At 42.3% G+C, this 23,966-nt stretch overlaps 3 protein-coding genes across 7 annotated transcripts in view; 2 read left to right on the forward strand and 1 right to left on the reverse strand.

Moving 5' to 3' along the window:
• LOC135279641 (galanin receptor type 1-like) overlaps positions 1 to 22,194 on the reverse strand; it is a 44,104-nt gene extending 21,910 nt beyond the window's left edge. Inside the window, exon 1 of the mRNA XM_064387109.1 lies at positions 22,100 to 22,194. The gene's annotated coding sequence lies outside the window, so the exon portion shown is untranslated. The remainder of the gene's footprint in view (positions 1 to 22,099) is intronic.
• Positions 1,062 to 13,191, forward strand: LOC135279407 (dipeptidase 2-like). Of its 3 annotated transcripts, none has more exons than XM_064386807.1 (11): positions 1,062 to 1,253; positions 3,321 to 3,602; positions 4,356 to 4,482; positions 4,952 to 5,081; positions 5,401 to 5,542; positions 5,981 to 6,050; positions 6,539 to 6,715; positions 7,221 to 7,308; positions 7,883 to 7,958; positions 9,581 to 9,716; positions 10,954 to 13,191. In XM_064386807.1, the coding sequence occupies exons 2-11, from the start codon at positions 3,469 to 3,471 to the stop codon at positions 11,137 to 11,139; spliced, it is 1,266 nt and encodes a 421-aa protein (XP_064242877.1). In that variant the 5' UTR covers positions 1,062 to 1,253; positions 3,321 to 3,468; the 3' UTR covers positions 11,140 to 13,191. The 3 variants fall into 3 exon arrangements, with proteins under 3 accessions (XP_064242877.1, XP_064242876.1, XP_064242878.1); XM_064386806.1 differs by lacking the exon at positions 1,062 to 1,253 and adding an exon at positions 1,408 to 1,695; XM_064386808.1 differs by lacking the exon at positions 1,062 to 1,253 and having other exon boundaries at positions 3,462 to 3,602; positions 4,978 to 5,081.
• SLC12A4 (solute carrier family 12 member 4) overlaps positions 20,338 to 23,966 on the forward strand; it is a 47,603-nt gene continuing 43,974 nt past the window's right edge. Inside the window, exon 1 of one of the 3 annotated variants that reach the window (XM_064387100.1) lies at positions 20,338 to 20,401. In XM_064387100.1, the coding sequence (XP_064243170.1) occupies positions 20,353 to 20,401 (49 nt within the window). In that variant the 5' untranslated portion in view covers positions 20,338 to 20,352. Of the gene's footprint in view, positions 20,402 to 21,314; positions 21,604 to 23,265; positions 23,324 to 23,966 lie in introns of those variants that run through there. The other 2 variants (XM_064387097.1, XM_064387101.1) reach the window with 2 other exon arrangements.

The raw sequence follows: 23,966 nt of genomic DNA on the forward strand, positions 1-23,966 counted from the left end.
ATACACAAACAGCTGCTAACACTAATACAGGGTTATTGGAATAAAATTATAGACGAAACTCATTATATGGCTCATGATGAGCCAAAGGAAGCATTTGGCATTTAGCAGCTTTAAAAATCAGTTATGTTCTGAATCTGCAAAAAAGTGAGCTGTTAAAAGCTCAAGAAGGTGCTCAGTGGATCAGCAAAAACTGTTGTTGAACCAGGAGTTGGTGAGTTTAGCTTTACTGCAAACATCTGGGAAAAGAGTGTCAGGCAGAAATCAGATCAGAGATTTAACTTGATTTTGTAAAGGAGAGAAGATTCATAAAAGGGGAAAAATAAATTGCAAGGCATGTGATATTTAATTACTCTGGAAGATAGTGATGAGAACCTGAAAAGTTTAAAATTAACAATGAAATATGGGATAGAACTAGACCATAAATGGAAAAGGAGTCTAAGCCTGATAATTGCTGCTTTAATTTCAATATGAAATATAGTTTCTTTCATAGGCATAATAATGGCTCTGGCCTGGATCAAACTTCAGATTAGAAAGAGAAAACGTTTGTCTTCTCTCTTGTTACATCCTTTGCATTGTTTAGGGTTCTCTAGTCCAGAGAAGTGGATAGTAAATGTTTATAAATGAAGTTCACCGAATCAGCAATGTGCAGCAGAATTCCCAGGAATATGTGGGGTTCTGTTTAAGTTTTCCAGTTAGTGGGAACTAGAGCATTGATGAGAAATGTGTGTTCACTTAAGACAGGACTTGCACAACAGGTCTGTGGGAGATTGGATCATGAGACTTGGTAATTTCTCTGCTATGGAATCATAAACAAAAGCATGATGCCCTTTTGGTTTCTGGTAAAAAATACCAAGTGAAATAAAAATTATGATAAGCAAACCACTTCTTGTGAAACTCTAGCATCGTGGTTTTGCACATATTTCCTTGTTTCCAAATTTTCATGTTTGAAAGGGAGTGAAAAGTCACAGTAGGTTCAGAGACATAATTATTTTTGGAAATGTCACCTGTACCTCTTGACTATTTTGACCTTTGTAAATATAATACACTGGCACTGTAAGTCCTGAATAAAGTACAGCAGGTATAGTAACACAAAGTAGATACTTATTGGCTGAGGTATAGTCAATGTGAATAAGCAAGCACTGGAACAGGGGCTGGAAAGATTGTATGTTCTTTTTCATTGAAGATATTAAATCTTCCACTGAGTGAGGAGGTCCTGAGAAACCTGATCTATCTTTGAAGTTACCCGGGACCAGGTAAGGTAACATCCCACCAATGTGACATCCCACCAAAAACCCCTTCCAACCTAAATCATTCTGTGGTGAGAGGTGCCTATTTCTGAACCACACAAACAGTGATTTTAACACATCATCTGCTAGTGAACAGAGGCACTGTTCACTGCACAGCCAGGCTGCCACGAGAGGGAGGAAATGCTGGGTTTTGAACAAGGCACAGCAGAAGCCTGGTGGGGCTCCCCGTGGGTGTAGCTGAGCTGAAAGCTCGTGCACAGCCCTTGCATCTCAGAAAGTGGCAGTTTCCAGATGCCTGCTGTGTGTGCAGCCTGTGACACGAGCTAAAGAAGCACAGGAGCTTTCTTGGTTGCTGCTGTGATGCCAAGCAGTTCCAGTGCCAAGCTTTAGCTGCTGGATCCAGCACAGTGGAATGTGGATTTCGACTCGGCTGTATTATCTGAAGAAGGTAACTGCTCCAAGGAGCCTCTAGATAAACAAAAGAAAAGCTATAAATCTTATTTCAGCTTCCACTTTTCAGCTCTGCTCAGTCAGCATGGGAAAAAGCTCTGTGGGTTTTGTATTTCAAAAGTTGTTTAAACAGGGATGCTAACTTACCATGTTCCTAATTTTGTGTAGTGCTTGCAATACTCCTTCAATTTTCAAGTACTGATCTTTGAATGATGATTTAATTATGAGTCTTTTTTATACCTAAACAGTTTCAAAGGCAAATGAATCTTACTGTCAAAGTATAAAAAATATTTTGCATGAAACTGAGAAGATAATTTGATATAGCAAATCGATAGAAAATTCTTGTAGCTACAAAGAACTGTATTTTTGTACACATACACAGAAAGGGGATTTGCTAATGTATATAGATGAAAATAATTTATTTTAGCTGTCAAACCACTGGAAGAACACTTAGTTCCTGCTGAAAAATCTTCCTGAAAATTACTGTTGAATTCAGGAAAAAATTGTGAATATTTGGGCCAAAATCTACAGCGTGTATCAGTTTTTATAGCTCCAGAACAGTTTTATTGTGTGAAAAACATTTGCTACTTTCTCATTAAGCAGTTTGAGCTGACATATTATACGAACTTCATTATGTATATGAGGCCAGAGCAGATAATAAGCTATAAAATCGTAGTTTTTCCTTTAGAGTCCTTTTGTCAGGATCCGGCAGAGCTTTATAGAGATTCGGGCTGTAGCTCTCTCCTGTATTTTGGCTTGAGGAATTTGCAACCAAAACATGCCTACAGAAACTAATTCGCCTTTGTGGTACTAACTTGTCAGAATTCTTCTGCTTGGGCAGTTTTGTGACCTTGTATTTTTAACATTTTGCATACTGAGCTGCCACAAACAAATTTAACATTTTCTAGATTGGAGATACAAAGACTTTTTCCCCTGTGGTAACAAAATCTGCATTTGTGGTAAAAGGGTAAGTTTGTATTTGTGCTTTGACATTTGAGGGAGATGTCTATGGTTGCCACAGAGCAGAAAAGGAACAGCTTCTGATTGCTCTCTAAACTTTATGGGTTTGTAGAAGTGCTGTGCCACTAAAGCTTTTGGGTCTCACAATGCATGTATATTTCTGATGCATATTGATGGAAGAAAATCTTCTAAGGCTGTACTGCTATTGGAGGAAGGATTTTGAGATGGTTTTGTTTGTAGCTATTACTGTTCCTCTCATCCCATCTGATGTTCTGTGTGTTTTAAGACAGTTTACTCAGAAGCAGTTCACTTCTCAACTTTCTCAGAAAACAGTTTCAGTGCTCAATTCAGTGTGAGATTCCCACAGAAAGAGAACAAACAAGTTAGCATAATTAAAAACACTATTTTCTTCTGCTGTTTTGGAAGCTGGTTTTGGGAGCTGTGAGTCCAGGGTGTAGCAGGCTCAGCCTGCCAGCTCTGACTGAGCAGTTGGTTCAGCACTGAGCTGGTGGCAGCAGCAGAGTTTTAGGACAGGTATATGTGCAAGAGCACAATAGCCAGAGACCCTAAAATCCTTGTGAGAATGTAGCAGTTTCAGAGTTTCCAATGCTATCTTCCCTTCTGTTTACTATTATTTCTTTGTTTTTTTCTTTCCTCCTCCAGAGTTCCCAGTGGCCTTATCAGAAGGAGGGGCATTCAGCTCTGCCTGCACTGTTAAACCTACATCCTCTGCAGACTGGAAATTTTGCTGTTTCATTGTCATCAGTGAACAATTGTGGGATCTGTGCTCTAGCACTTTTTCCACTGAAAAATGGAAATGAAGAGAAATATGGCAAAGTTGTTGTGGCTGCTGATGTCCTTTTCTGATATTGTGCCATTCAGCTGTGAGAAATCAATGAGAGAAAGAGCTATTGAGCTGATGCAAGATGCACGTTTGATTGACGGGTATATAAAATATGTTCAGCTTTTTGTGAGTCTGACAAGTGAGGAGGAAATGCTGAAGTGTCAGATTAGCAGAGACAGGGACTGAGCTACCATTGCAGTGATACATTGGGAAAGAATTTTGGTTCAGATGATACTTAATGCAGGATTGTGTTACCCTAAACATCATTTGATTTTCTGGCCAGGTGTCACAGTTTAACCCCAGCTGGCAACAGAGCCCCACACAGCCCTTGCTCACTTGTCCCTCTGGTGGGATGAGGGAGAGCATCAGAAAAGTGAGAAAACTCGTGAGTTGAGACACAGACAACTTAATAAGGAAAGCTATGCACAAACAAAGCAAGACAAGAAATTAATTCACTACTTCCCATGACTAAGGCATTCAGCCATTTCCAGAAAGCAGGGCTCCATCACTCATAACATTTTCTTAGAAAGACAAACATCAGGATTATGAATGTCCCCTGCCTTCCTTCTACTCCCAAACTTTATATGCTGAGCATATGGTCTGGAATATCCTTTGGCCAGCTGGGGTCAGCTGTCTCAGCTGTGTCTACTCCCAACTTATTGTACACCCCCAACCTGCTCACTGGTGGCAGGGGGTGAGAAGCAGAAAATAAGAGAGACTTTGAGGCGTCTATTGCTGGAAGGATTATTGGCAATGAATGGTCTAAGGGACTTCAAACAATGGAAGAAATTACACTTGGGTTAGAAAGGGAACAACTTATTTCTATTACAAGCCCTGTTTGTTTTCCATTCTAGCCACAATGACTTTGTACTGCAGCTGAGAATACTTTACCAAAATAGACTCAGCAGAGTCAACTTAAGGGAACTCAACACGACCCACACAAACCTGGTGAAACTTCAGGCTGGTTATGTGGGAGCTCAGGTATGTACTGCTGTGGTGGCAGGGCTCAGAATATATTTCTACACTTGCTTCCTTCCTAGCCCTGATTTTTCTTCTTTATGTTGAAAAAGAAAAAAAAAATAGAACTGAAAAGCCACAAAAACTCTTTCACAACAGTTGTGTTTCAAATGTTTGGGTTTTATAATTAAGATACTCTTAGTCAAAACAGCAGCATTTGTTTTGTGATACATAAATTAAAGAAAGCTTATATTTGCTTTCCTGCATGTACTGTGGAGTAGCTGAGTGCATCAGGAGGCCTTAACCATGTCTGGAGTGGGTGCTCTTGCCTTGTATCATAACTCTTTCTTTGAAGAAAAAGCTTTATTTGGGGAGTGGCAACTCCCTTGTAAACTGCAGGAAGTCGTTTTGGTCTGTGCTCCTGAGCTATGAGCAAACGGAAGTCCAAGTCAAAACACAAATTCTCTGTTTCACTTGTCAATGTCTCTTTCAGTTTTGGTCAGTGTATGTTCTTTGCAGCGCTCAGAACAAGGATGCTGTGCGCCTGACCTTAGAGCAAATCGATGTTGTCAAGAGGATGTGTAACAGCTATGAAGAGCTGGAGCTGGTGATGACTTCCCAAGGTGATTCTCCTTCTTGTAAAGGAATTTTTTAAAATGTGGTTTCAGGAGATGTGTACAGAGAGAGGCAGGCAGAGAAGTTGTCCTCCTTTAAAGAGTAACTTCAACGTTTCTTCTGAACCACAGCCACTGACTGTGCACAGCCCTGGTCCACTGCAGTCATGAGAAAATTTGCTATATAAACATGTACTCTGTAAGCTCCAATTCTATGAAAATGTCTTAATTATTGCTTGCAATTTACACAGACAATTGCTGCTTGGGAGTGCTGGCTTCTTATCTGTCATGGAATTACTTTGGAATCATCTCCCTCTGTGTTTTCCAGGTATCTCTGACAGTAGCAGGATTGCATGTTTGATTGGAATAGAAGGTGGCCACTCCATTGACAGCAGCTTGGCAGCACTGAGGATGTACTATGACTTGGGTGTTCGCTACATGACTCTAACACACTCCTGCAACACTCCTTGGTAACTATTGTGCACATTTTTCTGTGGCTGTCTAATGCAAAGGAGTGGCAGCTGCATGGTGGGAGAACTATGGATCCAGACACAAACTTATCCTGTGAAAGACTTTGAACCAAGCCAAGGTGATGGGTTTTGGGGGTAAATAATTTTCCATGTATACAGTAGGAGACTCCACCCATTATGTAGTGCTCGTTATAATCATAATTTGGACCCTTGACAATCTGATTGTCTTAAATTCCTTCACAAAATCAGCATTAGTCAACCTGGAAGCAGTTATAAACAAAAAAAGCACTGCCTGAAAAAGATGCCTATTACATAACTCATTATCCCACATTTGTCTATGTGACATTTTTCTTTTGTGTAGTGCAAGAGATTTCAGCTGCTGATACTGTATTCTCCAGAATAATAAGATGTTTCTTCTCCCTCACTCCCCTTTTTAAGGTCTGAATCATCATCTAAAGGAATACACAACTTTTATCCTAATGTTATTGGTCTGACTGCATTTGGCCAAGTAAGGATCTCTTTCAAATGCTAATCTGGGCAATCTGTCATGCAACTAACAACTTCTGGCCTTATCTTCTCAAAAGCAAGTTGACATTAAAAATTAATTTCTGGAAGTTCTTGACAGTTAGGAGTGATCATCAAATTCCCTGTGATGTTTCTTAGGGTAAAAGAAATGTTAGATTTAATTACAATTGCTTTAATACAGATTAGATGTATGAATTCATATGTGCAAGCGATAAGATGTGAATAACATTTCCAATTACTTATTTTAGATTGCCTAAGTTTTCTAAGTTTTGAGCATGTGGTGGCATGCTGGCTAATTTTGAGTGAATAAATCACTAATGAATTAATAGGTACATAGCAACCAATACAGGCACAGCATGTTTATGACTAGCTGGCAGCTGCAGAATTAATCTATCTGTTTCCATATACCAGCTAAACAGCTTCCTTTCAGGAAACTTAATACTGACACTGTTGTCTGTACATCTGTTCTAGGAAGTGGTAAAGGAGATGAATCGCCTGGGTATGCTGATAGATTTATCTCACACCTCCTACTCCACTGTAAAAGCTGCACTCAATATCTCAAAAGCACCAGTAATTTTCAGCCACTCGGCAGCATTTTCTGTTTGTAATCACTCAAGAAATGTTCCTGATGATATCCTCCAGCAGCTGGTGAGTGATAGGGATCTTGGGTTTGTTTCTGGAGGAAGGAATTTCTTGGTTCTGCTTCTTGGGGGTTTTGGTTTTTGTTTTAATGGCAATGTTTGCATGGGCTGCAACTAATGTGCATTCAAATCATGATGTTTACTTTCCACCTCCTCATCCCTGAATTTGATTTAGAAGCAGATCCTTTAGCAGCAGCTTACAATTGCTTCTGAGGCATTTTCTTTGGGTTGTGTTTAGCCTCTGACTACAAAAATGAAGTGTTTGCAAATACTTTGAAATTCTGGTTGAGTTTGTTTGATGTAGTCACTGCACTTCTGCTGATTCAGTCCACGTGAAAGTAAAATGAACCCGGGGAAAGAACAGGGAGGCAAAATCTCATGTTGCCATCTGAACTTTGACTTAGTGTTGCTGTTCTCACTGGTGGATGGGTGTAGAAGATTCTATATAAGTTGCCTATGATGTTTGCAGGGCATGAGTGTTCATTAATCACTTGTCTCTTCATATCTTTCAGAAAAAGAACAAGGGAATTATCATGGTGACTTTCAATGCAGATGTACTGGCCTGTGGCAGAAAAGTTGTTAATATTTCTACCCTTGCAGGTTTGATGTTTATATACTGTAGTTTTTATGGGTTCTACAAATTTGTATAAATTCTGTGAATATCCTGGGGCATGCATCATTTTCAAGGTTGTGTAAATTACCCTGCTTGTTTATTCCATCCACACCTTAGCCCAGCTCTAGGTACTTTCTGAGCTAATACCCATTAAACAATAACAAGAGGTACAAGGTGTGTGTGTGTAGCTGGAGGACAGGATGCTCACAAACAGAGCCAACAACCATTAATCCCAAAGGAGTTGTTACTTTCTGGAAAACACCTTAAGCCTATGTAATTAAGAGTGGGAAACATAGGTATGTAATGGATAATGAAAATTCTATTGGTATAATTGGGCTGCTTGTTAGGAATGAATGTCTCTTTCCTCATTGGCATTTCATCAGTGTAGGTGTTATCTTGAAGGTTGCTGCCTGCTGGGATGTCTTTGGACTTGTTTAGAAAGGATTTGATCAAGAACCCATGATTAAGGAGAGAGCTGTTACCCAGTGCCAATATGTGTGAACTGTAGTATTTCTTTTTTGCTAGGTGCTTAGATATTGTTATCTTGATATTTTCTTTCAGATCATTTTGACCATATAAAGGAAATTGCAGGCTCAGAATCGATAGGAATTGGTGGTGACTATGATGGAGTGGAACGGTGAGTAAAGTTGTACAAACATGGATATCTGCTCCTTAAAATATGTGGGGTTTGGTTCATTTAAGGGAAAAAAAGAAGGCAGACTAAAAAAACTGGTATCAGATTGTCTTGTTATGAGACTAACCCAAGTTTTATCAAAGAGGGGTACAATGATTGCTTTTTAGAACTGCATGAAGCAGTGATACAAATGGATCCTCATGCCCTGTGACCTCTGAAGCCATGTGTTCTAGGTGGTGGTTTGGGCATACAAAACCAGTGATAGGAGCTGTTTTTCTCCAAAAGCCACTGATGAATGACAGAAAAGCTGCTTAAACCTCTCTATGGTAAATGGTTCAGTCTAGAGAGGTGCTGCAAAACTCTTTCCTCCACTATCCTTGGGGAAAGGCCAAAGAGTTTTGGTGCTGTGAAACCCCTCCTGCTTTTGGGAAGTGTTTGAGGCAAGCAGAGCCTGGTGAGCAGCCTGCCACAGAACCTCTCCTCCCTCCTGGACTACTGCAGTTACAGCACAGGAAACAAATGCAGATTGGGTGGTATTTGCTGCTGTAATTTTAACCTTTTTTTTTTTGCTTTTTATCTTTTTGTTAAATCATTATCTCCTTTTTCTTTCTTCTTTTTCTCCTGGAGTTCAGCCTGCTTGTGAATGAAAGTCAGAGTCAGGCCCCCATCTGTAAAGTACAAACACAAACCATTGACTCAGCTCCCATGATATCATAGCTCTGAAATGATAATGTTCAAAATAAAAACACAGTTTGCAACAAAAGGACACATTTTATCATTAATTTTCTCAAAGAACATCAGTTAAATTGGTGGTGGAGTTGTTAGGTCCTAATTCCTGGTAGTACTGCTACAGATTTTTTGAGATATGCTTATCACTATACCTTCATGGAATAGAAAAGTAATAAAAATATTATTCTCTCAAAACAACATCAAAGTCTCATGGAAATACACTTTAAAACAGCTGTTTAATGCAGGTTTTGCAACTTTTTATTTCTAAATTCTTTTTATTCTGACAAGAATTAGCATAAGGCATAGATCAGTTTTGCTTTTTGTAATTTCTTTGGTAGAGGGCTCTGAATAGGTTTTCTTTCTACTGCTTAAACAATTGGCTTAATTCAAACTAATATTATTATTCTAATTGGGATTTTTTTGAAAATAGTTTGTAAAGAACAGAGTTTACAAAATTGCCAGTAACTCCAGAGCTCATCATGTGTTTGTAGGTTTCCTTTTGTCCTCAGTTGCGAGTGGCTTGCCCCAACTTCATCTGTGATGCAGATGTTTCCTCTTACTCTGAAGGCCTGATGGAAAGTGTGGATTGCCAAATACATGAATTTCTGGTTATTTTTTCCCCTTTTGTTCTTATATCCTTCCATGCTGTTGTTTTGCCTCTATAGAAGTGCATCTTCATTCCAGTTGTGTTCTGTTTATTGGGTCCTATGTGAAGAAAAACACTTTTGTTGTGTCCCAGTCCTGTTTCTGTTTGTCAGCTGAATTCTCAAAGGAAGAATTTGGTCCAAAGTCAGCTCACTACAAAAGTCAATATGTGCAAAAGACTAATTAAAACCCTTTTTCTCCAGTTTGTTAGTGATGTGTGTTGAATGCTCTTGTGTGACTCTTGCCGACAGTTTTCCAGAGGGATTGGAAGATGTCTCTAAATACCCTTCTTTGATAGAAGAACTTCTCAGAAGAGGATGGAATGAAACTGAACTGAAAGGAGTCTTAAGGGAGAACTTTCTCCGTGTCTTCAGGGAAGTAGAAAATGTAAGATTTAAATCCAACCTCAATCTTGATTCTTACCAAGAGGGAAAGAGAAACTGTTGGTGTTTTGTTGTTTATTTTTTGGGTGGTTTTTTTTTCTTTGGCTTTTTTTTTTCAATTTTATGTATTTTGTTTTGGAGGGGTTTTTTTCAGTAAGAGAGATATGAGGGAATGTAAGCACCTAATTCAGTAAATCCAAACGCTGGGAAAGAAACCAAGATGGCAAGAGAGTGTTAGAAGCATAAAGGAAAATGAGAAAGAGCAGACAAAGCTCTTTGGAAGTTTTTCTCTCTGCAGTAATCTGATAAGCACACATCAGTGACTTCTAAATGGAATCACTTCATGGTTTGGAGAAGCTGCGGATGTACCAGCATCACAGTCTGGCCGTGTTCGCTGGGGCAGGAAGGAATGTTGACTCCTGCAAATCACTTTAATTCTTGTCATGGGATTGGGCTGCTGTTCAAAAGGCTTCTGCCATGGCCATGTCATTAACAAGCCATAAACATAACAACTAGATCCCAATGTGCTTTAAGTAGAAATGGTAGAAGTTAATCCAGAAGGATGAGGGAGGAGAGGAGGGGAGGAGACTGGATAAGAGTAGGGCCCCCTCAATGGTAACTTTTACAAATGCCTCTGCTGAAACTTCCAGACTGCTTGCCTCCTACTTTTATTGTCAGGGATATGTAAGTAGACATTACATAACAAGCCTTATAGACAACAGATATTTCACAGTGACCTTTCTTCCACTCGTCTTTTTCGGGCATGTTGGATGAACTGAAATGAGAGAAATTTGTACTATTCCAGTTAACCTGCCAAAATATCTCCATAATGCTGACCTCCTTGTGTGGCAGACTGACATAATGAAGAGGTTCAAATTCACCACTCCTAACCAATCTGTGGGATTTAGTAATGTTTTTTTCCCTTCCAAATTAGAGACACTGAAGCTCTGTCCTGAGAGTGTGAGCTCCTTTCATGAGTTTGTTTGCTCCATATGTAGAGAGAGCCAAGCCAAAGAAGGGCCAGACCTGTGACTCTTGCCTGTAATGTGCTGAATTCTGGGAAGTGCTTCATAGGAATGCAAACAGCAGAATAATGACATTGATTTCCTCACATTCAGATGTGGTTTTGCAATACAGTTTGAGTTGGGTAACTTGAAACAGTGTTGAATTTGCTAGCTGCATAAAGCTTTTTGCTATTGTGCCAGTCTGGCTTTCAGGGACAGCCTTTTGAATTTTTGTAGGTGCGGAACACTTTTGGAGTAATGGACGTAGGTGAAAGTGAAATTCTGCAAGAAGCACAAAATTCCTGTCGCCTAGACCTGCACAAGCTTCGGCCTCAGCCATCCAGGTCCTTTGGATTTCCTTTTGTGGCACAGCCTTTCAGTCTGACACTTGTATCATGTTTAATGCTGTGTTATGTATCATAAGATCTATGGAGTCTAGAGATTTATGGAATATTCTGCAGTGCAACTACTTATCTCTCTGTGATTTGTTAATGGAAGACTATAATCAATTTTAAACATAATTTTTATAAATTCACCTGCATACTTGAAAAATCAAGTAAATTATAAATGACGTAGTAAAAGTGTTTAGAATTTGAAGTGATAAATTCTGTATCACCTTGGCTGGACCAGGACCAACACTGTTAATGGAAAATATTCACATTTAAAGAATAAATTCTGTAATATTTGATGCATGGTTTTGGTACCCATATTGTGGAATAAATACTGGAATCCAGAACGACCAGTTTCACACAGAAAACTAGAGATTATGATTAAGAGATCTGTGCCAAGTAGTTTTCAAATATTACTTCTTGTTAAATCATATAACTTCCATCAATAGCTGATGGCTTACTCATCAGAGATGGGAGAAGATCATCCCCTGCCATATGGAGAAAAGTGCTTTTTTGGTTTGCTTGGGGCTATGTTTTGTTTTTTAAGATGACAAGATGAGTGACAAGCCCATTCCAGTTTGAACTGCATGCCTACAACTAGCTCTGGAGACCCATCCTGCAGTGCTAAACTCTTATTTTTGACTCCTGACCAGGACAGTGGGCAACTGGACAATTACTGAAGGGCGGAGGTAGGTCTCTTAGGTTCAGGTGCAGGCAGCACTGTGGATACTTTTCTGTAATTTGAGGACAGCTGTTTGCAGCATTTTCATGATGATGGGAGCAAGAACAACAAGAGGGTTGTGGAAATCCTTTTTGACATTTAAACAATTATCCGTATCAATAATAGGTTTCATTATTTCTTTTCTATTGTAGCTGGCTAAAATCAGACCATGGCCAGTGGATCCATAGACTGAGATTAGACAGAAATATTTTTATTATAAATCTGCTGTTTTGGCCTTTGGAATACATTTTAAATACACAAGGTATGCAGGGTTAGAAACTCCTGTTGCAGAGAAGAGCATATATTGAAATAGGCCTGCTCTTTGTACACCCAAAACTGACATTTTAGTCAAATATACTGAAATTTAACATGAAATTATAAGATGGCAGCACCACATGTTTGTATGGTCAGTTCCCAGTGCTTGCTGGTAAATGCTTTCCCATGATACTTGCTGTTAATGGTAATTTTATTATACCAATTTTTATTTACTCATATGACATCTACAGAATTTAGACATAGTGTAGAATAAAAGTCCTGTAATTGATCTAAGGAAAGCATTTGTAAACACAGAAGTATTTAACAACAAGAGAAGGCTGAGCATGAACAGGATGAAAAAACAGCACATTAGTTTTTTTCTAGAGGAATTTAAGACTGTTCCTACCATCCATTTCTGTGCTCTCTGTACAAGTCGGGTTTCTGAAAGCACCCTGTTCTTTTATAGCTTCAAAATTAAGCTTCATTAATTTTTTTGATAAGATAGTCTCCTTGATAAACACATTCTAATTATACTTCTGTATGTTACCAAATTATTTATAAATCATGTGGAACAACCTAGTTGCACACAAACCAACTTTAAAAGAATAGTTTCTCATTAAATACTGATCCTGGATATGCAGGTAGAAAGGGGAATTGCTGATTCAGAAGGCTGGCCTTCCTGATGTTGCTTGACTGTAATAAGAACATGTTTTACTGGTAAAATGATTAGTTCTAATTCCCATCAGTACTTCTTCTAATAGGTTCATAAGCCATTGGAACATTTCCATACATGGTCTCTTTTCTCAGAACTAGGGCTCTGATATTTACTTCATTACACAAAATGTAAGATGTTTCTTTATTCCTTCCAGCTGTTTTCTTCATACTGTTCTGTCACTTTACCACCTGCTAATTTTTACTTTTTTACCTTCCCATACTACAGCATTGACTAAAAACATATATTCCTTTTCTTAAAGGTACATACAATACTTTTCTGTGACTTCTTGTGTATAATGTGTTGTACTTGTTTGTTGACTGTTTGTGCAATGAGTAATTTGTAACCTTGTGGCAAAACAGAGACATGAAACATCAATAAAATACTGTTTAAAATTGTGTAAGGATACTGGTGTAATCTCACAGAACAGTGTGGATGTTCAGAGCCCCATGAGACTCTGAAACAACCTTGGACCCTTGTGGCAGAAAGAAGGCCAGAGTAACATGAGAACTCTGGGTCAATAACAAAGGGAAGGGTTGCCCTTCAAGCCCCTGCTTGAAATTCAAGTAGGTTTAATCCTGGATGTAGGCAGTCAGCTTCATCTCAATTCAGATACTGCTAAACCCATCCAAGCAAGTGCCTGTGGGAAGGGATCAGTCACTGCAGTGGCTCCATGAGGACAGTGGTACCTGCAGCAAACCCCTGCTCAAGCTGCCAAGGCATGGAGAACAAGGCAAAAGGGGCTGCCTGCATCAGGGTTAGGATAATACTGCCTCACAGCACTTCTCACGTGTGTGTGTGATCTAAAAGTCCCTTTTCCATTACCAGTCACAATGTTAATTCAGAATGCTTCAAATAAGCTGCTTGTGAGAAACAAAATCAGAAGTCAAAATCAGCAGATGGAATCTTGTGCACTGATTACCCATGTTATCTAGCTTATTTAATAGATTAACCTAATTTATTTTTCTTAAATGATCAAAACCACACAACTTGAAACATGGTAGGAAGGCATCTTATTAGAAATTTATTTCAAAAGTAAAATCATGTAAGTTACAGCTATGACTGCTCTCAGAAAAACTAGTGACCCTTCACTCTGGTGCTAGTGTCTCCAGCCCTGACAGCCACTTTTAGTCTTCACAACTTTGCATTTGTAACAACTCAAGCACAAAATGATTGTACTCTGTTTTCTGCCTCCCAATGGGAGGATGATTCATGTTGCAATTGAATGCCTTTGCCCTGCCCCAATTAATAACAGCCATTTGCATTGGTAATTCGAATGCATTCAAGTTCAGCTAACAGATTCTATTATGGCTGCTGGTATCAGTGAAGTACCAGATGTCATTGAGATACAAACTTTGTAATAAGCTCTGTTGGCTGCCAAATGAAAGAATGCAAGTAATTCTAAATAATGAGTTGTGCTAACATGAATTCTGAAAGTATTTATTAATATTTCTGTAAATCTCAAAATCTATGTACTATGAAGCACCTTAGGCTGATTTTCAAAAGACCCAAAGTTGAAGGCATCTTAAACAATCAAAGGCTCATGCTTTTATGTATGTGATATGAGCAGCCAAGAACTGCAGGGATAATATTGATGCAGACAGTATTGATTTGGTTCTAAAAGGTTGGTGCCAGGGCCCTTCCCCCAGGACTATCCTTTTCCTGACTAATGGACTGTAGCATCCACAGAAATAAATAACTTCACTTCTCAGTTGTCTCATCTGGGCAAGTGGTGATGCTGGAAACCAAAGCTCCAGTCTGCTGCTGGTCTGACACACATGACAGTTCTGCCACCTAAAATCTGAGTAGTTCAGCTCCTGTACCAAACTTCCCCCCAGCAGGTGACTTGTCTGGGCCATGGAAGGACTCCTACATGTTCTACATTGGACACAAACTGCTCAGCTCTGCTTAACACCTACACTCCTTCTTGTGTGTCATTGAGTTGCTCAAGCAACATGCCAGCACATTTCTGTTTCAAGCTCAGCAGACACTGTGCCTTAAGTCTAATCACCCATATGCATATGAGCTCATTAACTTTGTTTGATTGCACACCTAAGGTTCAGTGGGCATCTGCCCCACAGAACCAACTTTGCCAAGCCAGGTGTTGTGTCCTCCAGCTGTGGAATGAGCAGCAGTGCCCCAGCAGCTCATGCCAGAGCCAGTTGTGGGTGTCCTCTGCTCTGTCCCTGGCTGCAGGTTGTGTCCCCTGCTCCTGGGGACAGCACTGGTGTTTGTCTAAGCTGAAAACTTCTCCTCCTCCAAGGGATGAGTTTCCTGCTGATGGGGCCTGTGATTGGGTTAACCATGCTCATTGTTTGGGGTGGGGAGGAGTGAAAAGCAGAGTGAGACTGCAGAAACTTGGATTTCTTCCATTTCCTATTGAAAACAACAGTTCTGTTTACTCTTCTCTGCATTTATACATATGGAAATGATCAAATTGCTTCAAGTTCTGAAAACATAACATGTTTAAACTACAAAAGAATTAAATAACCAGAAGATACTTCCCACTAATAGTGGCTTTTATTTGCTCTTAAGACTTGTTGGATTTAATTTCCAGACCCAGAGCAGTATTTTAGTTGATCTTCTTGAACCATTTCCAGGGCAGACTGTGGTCCTGGATAACCCTACTTGGACTGTTCTGGAAGGTTTGATTCAGTGGTTCAAGAATTATCTTTTTCCTTTTTTTTTTAAATCTGGTCTTCATTTTTTGTTCTGCTATTTTACCTAGAAGCCTTACATCTACATAGAACAACTTGACATGGGAATGATTATTTGCTGGTATTATAATTATCTTTTTTTTAATCTTCTGACACCAGAGAAATGGAAAAAGTTCCTCACTAACCTTCACGTTTATTTATAACTTCATTATGGCTTTTTTTTTTTTGTTTGCAAACAAAAGCAACAACAAACCCTTTCCAAAACTTGGTTCAGCTGCTTCTCTGTCATGAGACAACAAATAGTGGAGGGGAAAAAACACTCCAAGCTAAGTAAACAAAGTTCAGCATTTATCTTACAACAGAAAAATGTTGCTGCTTCTAATTAAGGCTCTGGCCCTAACAATCAGAACTCAAATGAGAGGGCACTTAATTCTGCTCTTTTGCTGGTGCTTCTCCCCAGATTGTTTTTTAAACTCCATTAAGATGATTCTTTCCTCTGTATAATGGGTATTTCTTCTGAAGCCCTTTGTCAGAACCTGGCCTATCTGTTTTCATAAAACATTTCTTTTGTCGATTCTGCAATTAAAGGAAAATATAAAGCCCAGGAAACAAGAATTCAAGTTCCCCTGAGGACTGCTGCTGAGAAACAAAATCAAGATCAAACTAAGTGAGATTAAAACTTAAGCTAATACAAGTTTCATCACACAAATCAAAAGAAGGTCCCTTTAGCCTGGAATTTGAAAAAAGTTTAATACAGTTTTGGATTTGGATTAATCTTCCTGAGTTTCCTCCTGTAAACTCAGCATCTCAAGAATCTTGTCTAGGCCTGTGCTCAGTTTTCTCTCTGAGCCCTTCATTAAAAATTAAACAGACCATGACAAATCTACCCATGCTAAAAATGTAACTGATCTGAAAATTGATCCACAGAGTGGTATTTTTTTCCAGCATCTTAATTCTACACTAAAAATTACTGCCATGTTTAACAAGTTTGCTGTAGAAAACCTTGATATAGTTTTTCTTTTTCGAATGTGCAGAACCTGGGTGTGTAGGAAAGAAATGGTATCTCAAAGACTAAGCAACTTTTTAGTTTCTAAAGATGAGATCAAGGATTCTTTATAGAAATGGCTATTCCATGTACCAAATACAGTTACAAATAATTTTACAAGTGAAACAGAAGTTCCTTAAAGTAAATAAACTTTGAAGGTAAGTGGCACCATAGTGTCCTCTTGTGGTCTTTTAATGTTTAAGCTGTGATATGTTTTCTAGCAGAATAGCAAAATTTCCAGTTGTCTTTAGCAGAAGAGCTCCTGTCTTGCGACAGTGTGGCCTTTCCTTGCCTCACTTTTCTCCTGGAAATGCCCCGTGGAGGACTGCACATTGCATCTATTACAAGCATCTATTACATGGATGCTCCTCTCGTGGTGCTCTCCAAAGGATCTCTTCCAGCCTCTGCCTGTCCTTGCCATGGGCACTGGGTGCTGCTCTTTGTGATGGGACACCCTTCCAGCTGGGCTGCCATTCCAGCCTGCTTTGTCCACAAGGCTGGTGTGATCCTCGCACGTGGAGAAGCAGGAATGTGCTGAAAACCAAAATTCACTCTGGTGAAATGCTGGCTGTGAACTGGCAGAGTTCCTGCCAAGCTTGATGTCCTGGGAAACTATGCCTTGGCAGAGGTGAATTTTGTTTTGTTATTTTATTTCTGATGGTCAGCTCTTGCCCATTTGTCACCCAGTTTCCACTCTAGTGGGAAAAATCTTTCAAACCAATAAATAACAGATACAGATTCCCTGATATGTTAGGGACAACAGAGAGATGAATTAAAAAAAAAATCTGAATTGCAATGTAGGTCATTACTTATTTCTACAGATGATACTTATTGCTTGGCCTTGATTCTCCTAGTTAGAAAAAACGAAACTATTTAAAATTAGATATATCTCCATGAAATTCAGGAAGAATAAAAGAAAAGCTGTCTTCAAACATAGTGTCAGATGCTGTGTTTATCCTTTAAACAAATGGGAAATCACTTGCTTTGATAATAATTGAAATGATGCTGCTTTTTGTTGTTTGATTGAGGCTAACATCACATGTTGCAAGTCTGGAAGTTAACAACACTCCAGAGCTTGTACCAGGGTGCTCCATGGTGTGCACCACACCCCTTGTGAGGGCTGAACCCTTGGAAGTGCTCACAAATCCTGATGGTAATTCTGTCCTGGGGGAACCTCTGAGGGAAGGGATGAACCCCCTGCACACAGCCAAGCCTGTCTGAGAGCTGGGGATGTGTGCAGCCCCTGGCTCATGCTGTTCTGTAAAATCCAAGCTCCTTTTTACTGCTGCAGAGGTGGGCACCTGCAGTAAGAAGTGTTCAAGGCAAACTTGACCTCACTTGCCTGCCCTGAGGATTTCTATCAGGCTCCACAGCAGTTGGCTGAGCTACCCTTCTGGCAGACTCAGTTTCTCACACAGGCTTTGAGCTGAAAACACAGTTTCTGCTGTGGAGGGGCACTGACCTTTCAGCTGGAAGCTTTACCTGCTTAAGGTAGTTCACAAATATCCAGTGGCTTACTAATGAAGAGCTGAACTGTGCCTTTGATGACAGGATTTGTAGTTAGGACCAATTTAAAAGCAGCTCCTGGTTGTGTACCAGAGGGGAGGCGATGGATTTGCTGATCTTCAGGCTGCTGATTTCACTGATGCTGTGAATGTAAACTAGACTACTGAAAATACAGACCTTTTCTCTTCTAATAAGCCTTCTAATAATCTAATAAGATTCTGCAGAGCTGAACTCATTGTTTTCTGCTGTGAAACCACCAGGCTTTTTTCTTAGAAGTGCAGTTTTTCTCTGTTGATATTGGCGTGGGATGTGTAGAAAGATTAAAAAAAAAGAGGAAATTAAAATTATTGTCTCTGCTTTTTGTTATTGCTGACCTGTCTGTACCAATATGAAACCATAATCCCTAAAAATCCTATTTAGCTTTGTAAAAAACAGGTAATTTTCACCCCTTTTATTTAATGAGAAGCTAGCAATCTTGTTTCAGGTAAATACTGTAGTATTGTAGATCATCCAGTTTCATTCCAGCATCATATTCATATCACACAACTTTTGATGGCCACTCATACCATTCAAAGTAACTTATTATCCTCTGAAAAAAAAAAAAAAAATTAATCACCCAGGTTGAAATTCTCTTCTTTTACAAACCAGATGCTAACAAAGTTGATCACGGTAGATAACTTCTCAGCTCTAAATATGGTCTTTCTGCAGGCCAGTAAAGCACCCTTGTCCTCAGACAAAAGAAATATTTTTGCTTCAGTAGACTTGAATGGTTTCCTAGGGCTCAATTCTCTGTAAGGCATTTGGATATAGCTTCCATTCCAGAGAAGGGAGTTGCTGGTATATGTGCATGACCCTAAATTTTTTTTAAACTTTTTCTGCTCATGGGTTACAATTTCAGTACCACTGATTCTATGATACTAAATGTTTTGTGGTAGCATAGATGCAGTTTCGATGCCTAAAGAGTGGTGTCTCCTTGCCACATCTGCTTTCAAAAGTGCCATGAGAGGGAAGCACCCACTTTAATGCTTCTTCCTGAATAAACATGACTCCAAAAACACTAACTTTGGAGACTTATTTCTTGCAGTCCCTGCCTTCTTTTTCTAGGCCAGCTTACTCAGAGCAGACACTTTCACTCAAAACTTTATAACGTGGAACAGGAGAAAAAGACTGAACATGAACAAGCATGCTTAATGGTGAATTAGCATCTTGCCCCTTTTCTATATAAAATTATTTGTCCCCTACCAATTAATATTCCTGTTTTCTTGGTGGGGTTTATCTTGTTAGGTCAAACTTTTATGAACACTAATGAAATGTAATTCAACCATAGAGGGTAAGCCAGAAAATGCTACTTTTTGGCCCATTGTTTTGCTTTCCATTGGGCAATAAAATTATTGCTTGCTCAGAGAAATTGCAAGCAAAACTTTCTAGATCTCAGGGGACCACATTTACAAACATGCTCATTTTAGGGTTACTGGAAAAAAAAAATCTCACCCTAAGTCTTCAAGAAACTAGCTGTTTTCAAAAGAGGAAATTCTGTTCTGTTTTTCCCATCTCCTCCAGAAGAGATAACACTGTTTACAGAGATACACATGGCCACATGAAGATCCTTGTTGTTTCCTCCAGCAGAGCTAAGTGTCAAAAGTAAAATGTAGGTTATATGAAAGCACAGGAGTCTTAGAAGTCTTTCCACCTGTCTGATCAATACCAAGAGGTGGAATTACTCTGACTTGCCCCAGAGGTGGTCCAGCAGCAACCCTGTGCTAAGTGAACTGAGAGACCTGCACCCCCCTGGCAGCAGCCACTCCACAGCATGGATCCCTCCTGTTCATTTCAAACCCCAACTAATTAAAAGTAGACTTATTAGTCAGTTCTCGTGAACAAAGCATTCTCCCTCATGTTTGTCTCTCTCCTGCTCATTACAAATTTTTTTTCCTCTCAGTAACCAGGGGGGTGCTTTGTCAGAAAGGCAGGACACATCCAGAAAGCTGGGGTAAGGTGGGAGCACAGGAAAGGTCCAGCCTTAGCCCCTTCCTCTGCTCTAAGCTTTGCATCCTCCTGCAGACTCCTGTGTGATCCAAAGACAAATCTTACATCTGTGCTGGAATGTCTTGTCACTGTACACCCATTTCTTGATTAGGGAATATTTTAGACTACAGAAATCTACATAATTAGTGTGAATTGACAGTCCACAGTAAAACAAACTGTTTTCCAGAGTTTTTTTCTCATGATTACACAACACATTAAAAAGAGATCCTTCTACTGTCAAGGCAAGCTTTCAAATGCAGACAATAAATGGCATTATCATTCATTAATTCAAGTTTAAACGCCACGTGAAGGCTACCACATGCAAAATGAAGGCCAAGATACCCGCTGCTGGCGCCAGCTTCTACAAATGTGAAGGCAATATCTAATTTTGCTCACTCGGGGGGAAGAGGCGGGGGGGCTGGCGTGCCTCACGGAGGGGATGTCACCGCTCTGCCTCCAGCGCGGCACCGAACAATGGTGTCCCGGGCTCCGCAGCCCCCGTGTGAGCGGCAGGGCCACGGTCCATCCCTCTGCTGCCTTAGCAACTGGCTGCTCAGCCACAGCTACCAACCCCAACCCCGGCCCGCATGCAAACCCGCGGCAGCGCTCCCCGCGCGCCTCGGGCGCTGCCGCGTCCCGCGTTTCCCGTGGGCTTGCTCCGCGTCCCTGCGGGGGTTTGGTGTCGCCGGAGCCAGAGCGAGCTCAAGGGAAACGGGGAAGGCACAGGAAGCGGGGACAGCGGCACATCGCCCGGTACCGGCACACAGCCGGCTCTCGGGGTGCCGCTGCGCCTTCCGGCTGCTGGGGCCGCGATAACATCCCCAAGCAGCGCTCTCGCTGCGGGGCTCTCGGCTGCCCTGCCGCGCTCACTTGCGGATGCTCGCCCGCACCACCCCGTCCCTCCGGGCGTTCCGGGACCACCCGGCTCCATCCGCGCATCGCTCCCGCTTAGCAAATGGCGGCGGCGGCAGCAGGGGAGGGAGCCGCGGCCACGGCGGAGGGGAAATTTCCTCCCCGAGGCGGCCCGGCAGCGCCCGCAAGGGAGGGCGGCGGGCGGAGGGCGCCCGCCCCGCCCCGCCCCGCTCCCGCCGCCCCCGGGCCCAGCTCCTGTCACGATGAACGCGGGAGGAAGGCTCCCCCTTCCCCTCGCCGGCCTCGCCGCCTCCGGCCCCTCCTCCGCGCCCCCGCTGCCGAGCGCGGCCGCCCGGCGGAGCGACCCCCGCCCCCGCGCCCGGTGCTCGCCCGGCGGCCCCGGGGGTGGCGGCACCGGCGGGATCCGCACCGCCCCGGCGCTCGCCCTGGAATGGGTGGAGTTGAGGAGCGCGGTTTCCTGAGAGGAAGTGACCGCACGGGGCAGGAATGCGCCGCCGGCTCCGCGCCGCGTCCCGCCTGCCTCGCCGCGGTGCCGCGGGGAGCCCTCTCCGCCCCGCCAGCCATGCCGCACTTCACCGTGGTGCCGGTGGAGGACAAGCCCCGCGCCGAGTACGACAGCGTAGAAGGGCTCAGCTGGGTGGACTACCGGGAGCCGGCCGCGGCGCCCGCCCCCGGCGATTCCTACGACACCGTCAGCTCCGACGGTGAGCGGGCACGGCCGGGGCGGGGGGCGGCGGTGCCCGCGCTCCGGGGGCTGGGGGAGCCCGGCTCCCCGCCCCGCCGGCTGCGGCAGAGACAAAGGCGGGGGCGCCGGCGCTGGCTGCCGGGCTGCTCGGGAGGAGCCCCCCGGGTGCGGGCGGCGGCTCCGCTGCTGCCACGGGCGGGACGCGGAGCCCGGCGCGCCGGGGCAGCGCTGCCCCGGGCCGAGCGGGGGCAGCCGGGGATGCCCTGGACGCGGGGTTCCCCGGAGCCAGCCCGGGGTTCCCTCCGCCCCCCAGCCGCTGGTGATAGCCCGGGGTGCGGCGGGGAGCGGGGCTGGCCCGGGGTATGGCTCTTATCGGTGCTCCCACAAGCTGCCTTCTCCAGAGGTGATAAGAGTACGCGGAGACAGGCTCAGATGTTTTCAGCGCTCCGCTGCCAAAATAGCCGGGTGATAGAGAATTCAGTTAAATTAGCCGAATTTAACGGTGTCTGCGTTACTTGTTTGTATCATCTTAAAACCCGCGGCTGCCCAGCAAGGTCTCTCCCGCAAACCGGGCCCTTGAATACTACAGCAAGTGCTTTGTGCCTGTGTGGCTCTCAAGTGCTTCTGCCAGGCAGAGCTTCTTTTTCTTAGGGGTTAATTTATTCCAATTACAGAAGAAGATCACGTAAGTAGGAGGGGATTTTGGGTGGTGAGAAGAACATTCTTTAACTAGGCAGCTGATATGAGTGCTCTGCCTGTCTTGGTGTTTTGCTGTGACTTCTAGATATAAATCACTTTAAATACAGTGAGTGTTTCTAGTGGGAATGTGAAGGACGCTTGGATTTGGGCAGTAGTGTACTCCTGGTACAAGGTTGTTTTAGCTCTTTGTGCAATCTGTTCCTTTTTTTTTTTTTTTTTTTTTTTTTTTTTTTTTTTTTTTTTTTTTTTTCCTGCCTTGGTTCTGTTTAGCTTTCTGTAACCTTTAGGAAGAGGATCTTCCCATGGGCTCATCTGGTGAATCTGACTTACCCTCTGTGAATCATGAATGACTCTAGGCAACAAAAGAAAAAGCAGTAACCACCTGACCTGATCTTCCTTGCCCGTGCAGTCAAACTTCTCAGGCTGCAAATGTTACTGAATATACAGTAATCCCTGAAGGGAGCCTGCACTGCTCAGGCCTGTGCTTAAGGAAGGCAACAGGGTTGTTTTGCTGAGTGATACTCAACTGTCATAAGAACAAAGTTCAGTTCCTGCCTTCTTAACTTGCTCATTTCTCTGCGATTATGCTTTCCAATCTCCATTACGTGTGCATTGGGTGTTTTTTTCTTTCTTTGTATAATTTTCAAGGAAATTTTAGATTTTGAATACCAACTAGCTTACATAGCCCCAGTGCCCGTTCTTTCCATGCCTCGTGTGGGTGTTTTAGGGTGATGAAAGGGAGGTGCTTTTCCCAAGCTGTCTATTACTACAGACAGTTTGAGGCACTAGCCCTGAAGGCTGTGCAGGGCCTTTAATTTGTTTTGTAAAATAGGGCTCTTTTGCTCTCAGGCTACTTACCCTATATCCCCGTGTGTACGAAAGTAACAGGTGTTTTTTACCCGTCTCAGCAGGTCGAGGTGGACACCTCGTGGAGTGCTTTTTCCAGTAGCTAGCTTTGGCCATGGGTTGGTAAGTGTGGCTTGTGGAAGCTGCTGCCATGGTGGATAAAGGAAGGCCAACTCAAACCATCTCCTGTTTAGGTATGAGGCTGCCTGTAGGATGTGTGCAACCAGCACGCTTCAGGGTACTCACTCAGCTCCTGTCACAGTCCATCAGTCACTGGCAAGCTGTGGCCTCTAACGTGCTGCTGTCCAGCTGCAGTGCACAGCCATGCTGCTGGAAGTTAGCTGAGTCTCTCTGTTTTAAAGCTGATAAATATCTAGTAATTTCTCTACTAATATATGGTAGCTAGTTCTGTTTTTGTTTGAACTCTAACTGCCTTCTATTTTTTAATTTACTTTCACAGTAATTATTGTTTCATATCCTCGGGGTGTGTGTATAAAGATTTGTGTCTTGCCTACCTGTCCTGACAAGCATGTTCTTCCTTACTAGCCTTTTCTGTTTTTCCTTAGGTTTCTTGGGTTTGTAGCTCTGTAGAAGGGAATCTGAACTCAATCTTGTGTTATTCCTTTCAGTTTTGGTGCTGGTTTCTACATCCTGTGCAGTTACCCTGGCCTCTCACTCAGGGGGTATTGATGATATGGCACAGCAGAGGTGGCAGCTCCTGCTGAAGGCAGAATATCTCAGAGCTGTTCAGCACTGGCTGGAGCCTGCAGACTGGAGGCAAGAGGGTGACCCTGCAGAGCCTTCTGTGGCAGCTGATTACAGGGCTCACGGAGGGAT

The sequence above is a fragment of the Passer domesticus genome, chromosome 12 (assembly GCF_036417665.1).
Source record: "Passer domesticus isolate bPasDom1 chromosome 12, bPasDom1.hap1, whole genome shotgun sequence".
NCBI lineage: Eukaryota > Metazoa > Chordata > Aves > Passeriformes > Passeridae > Passer > Passer domesticus.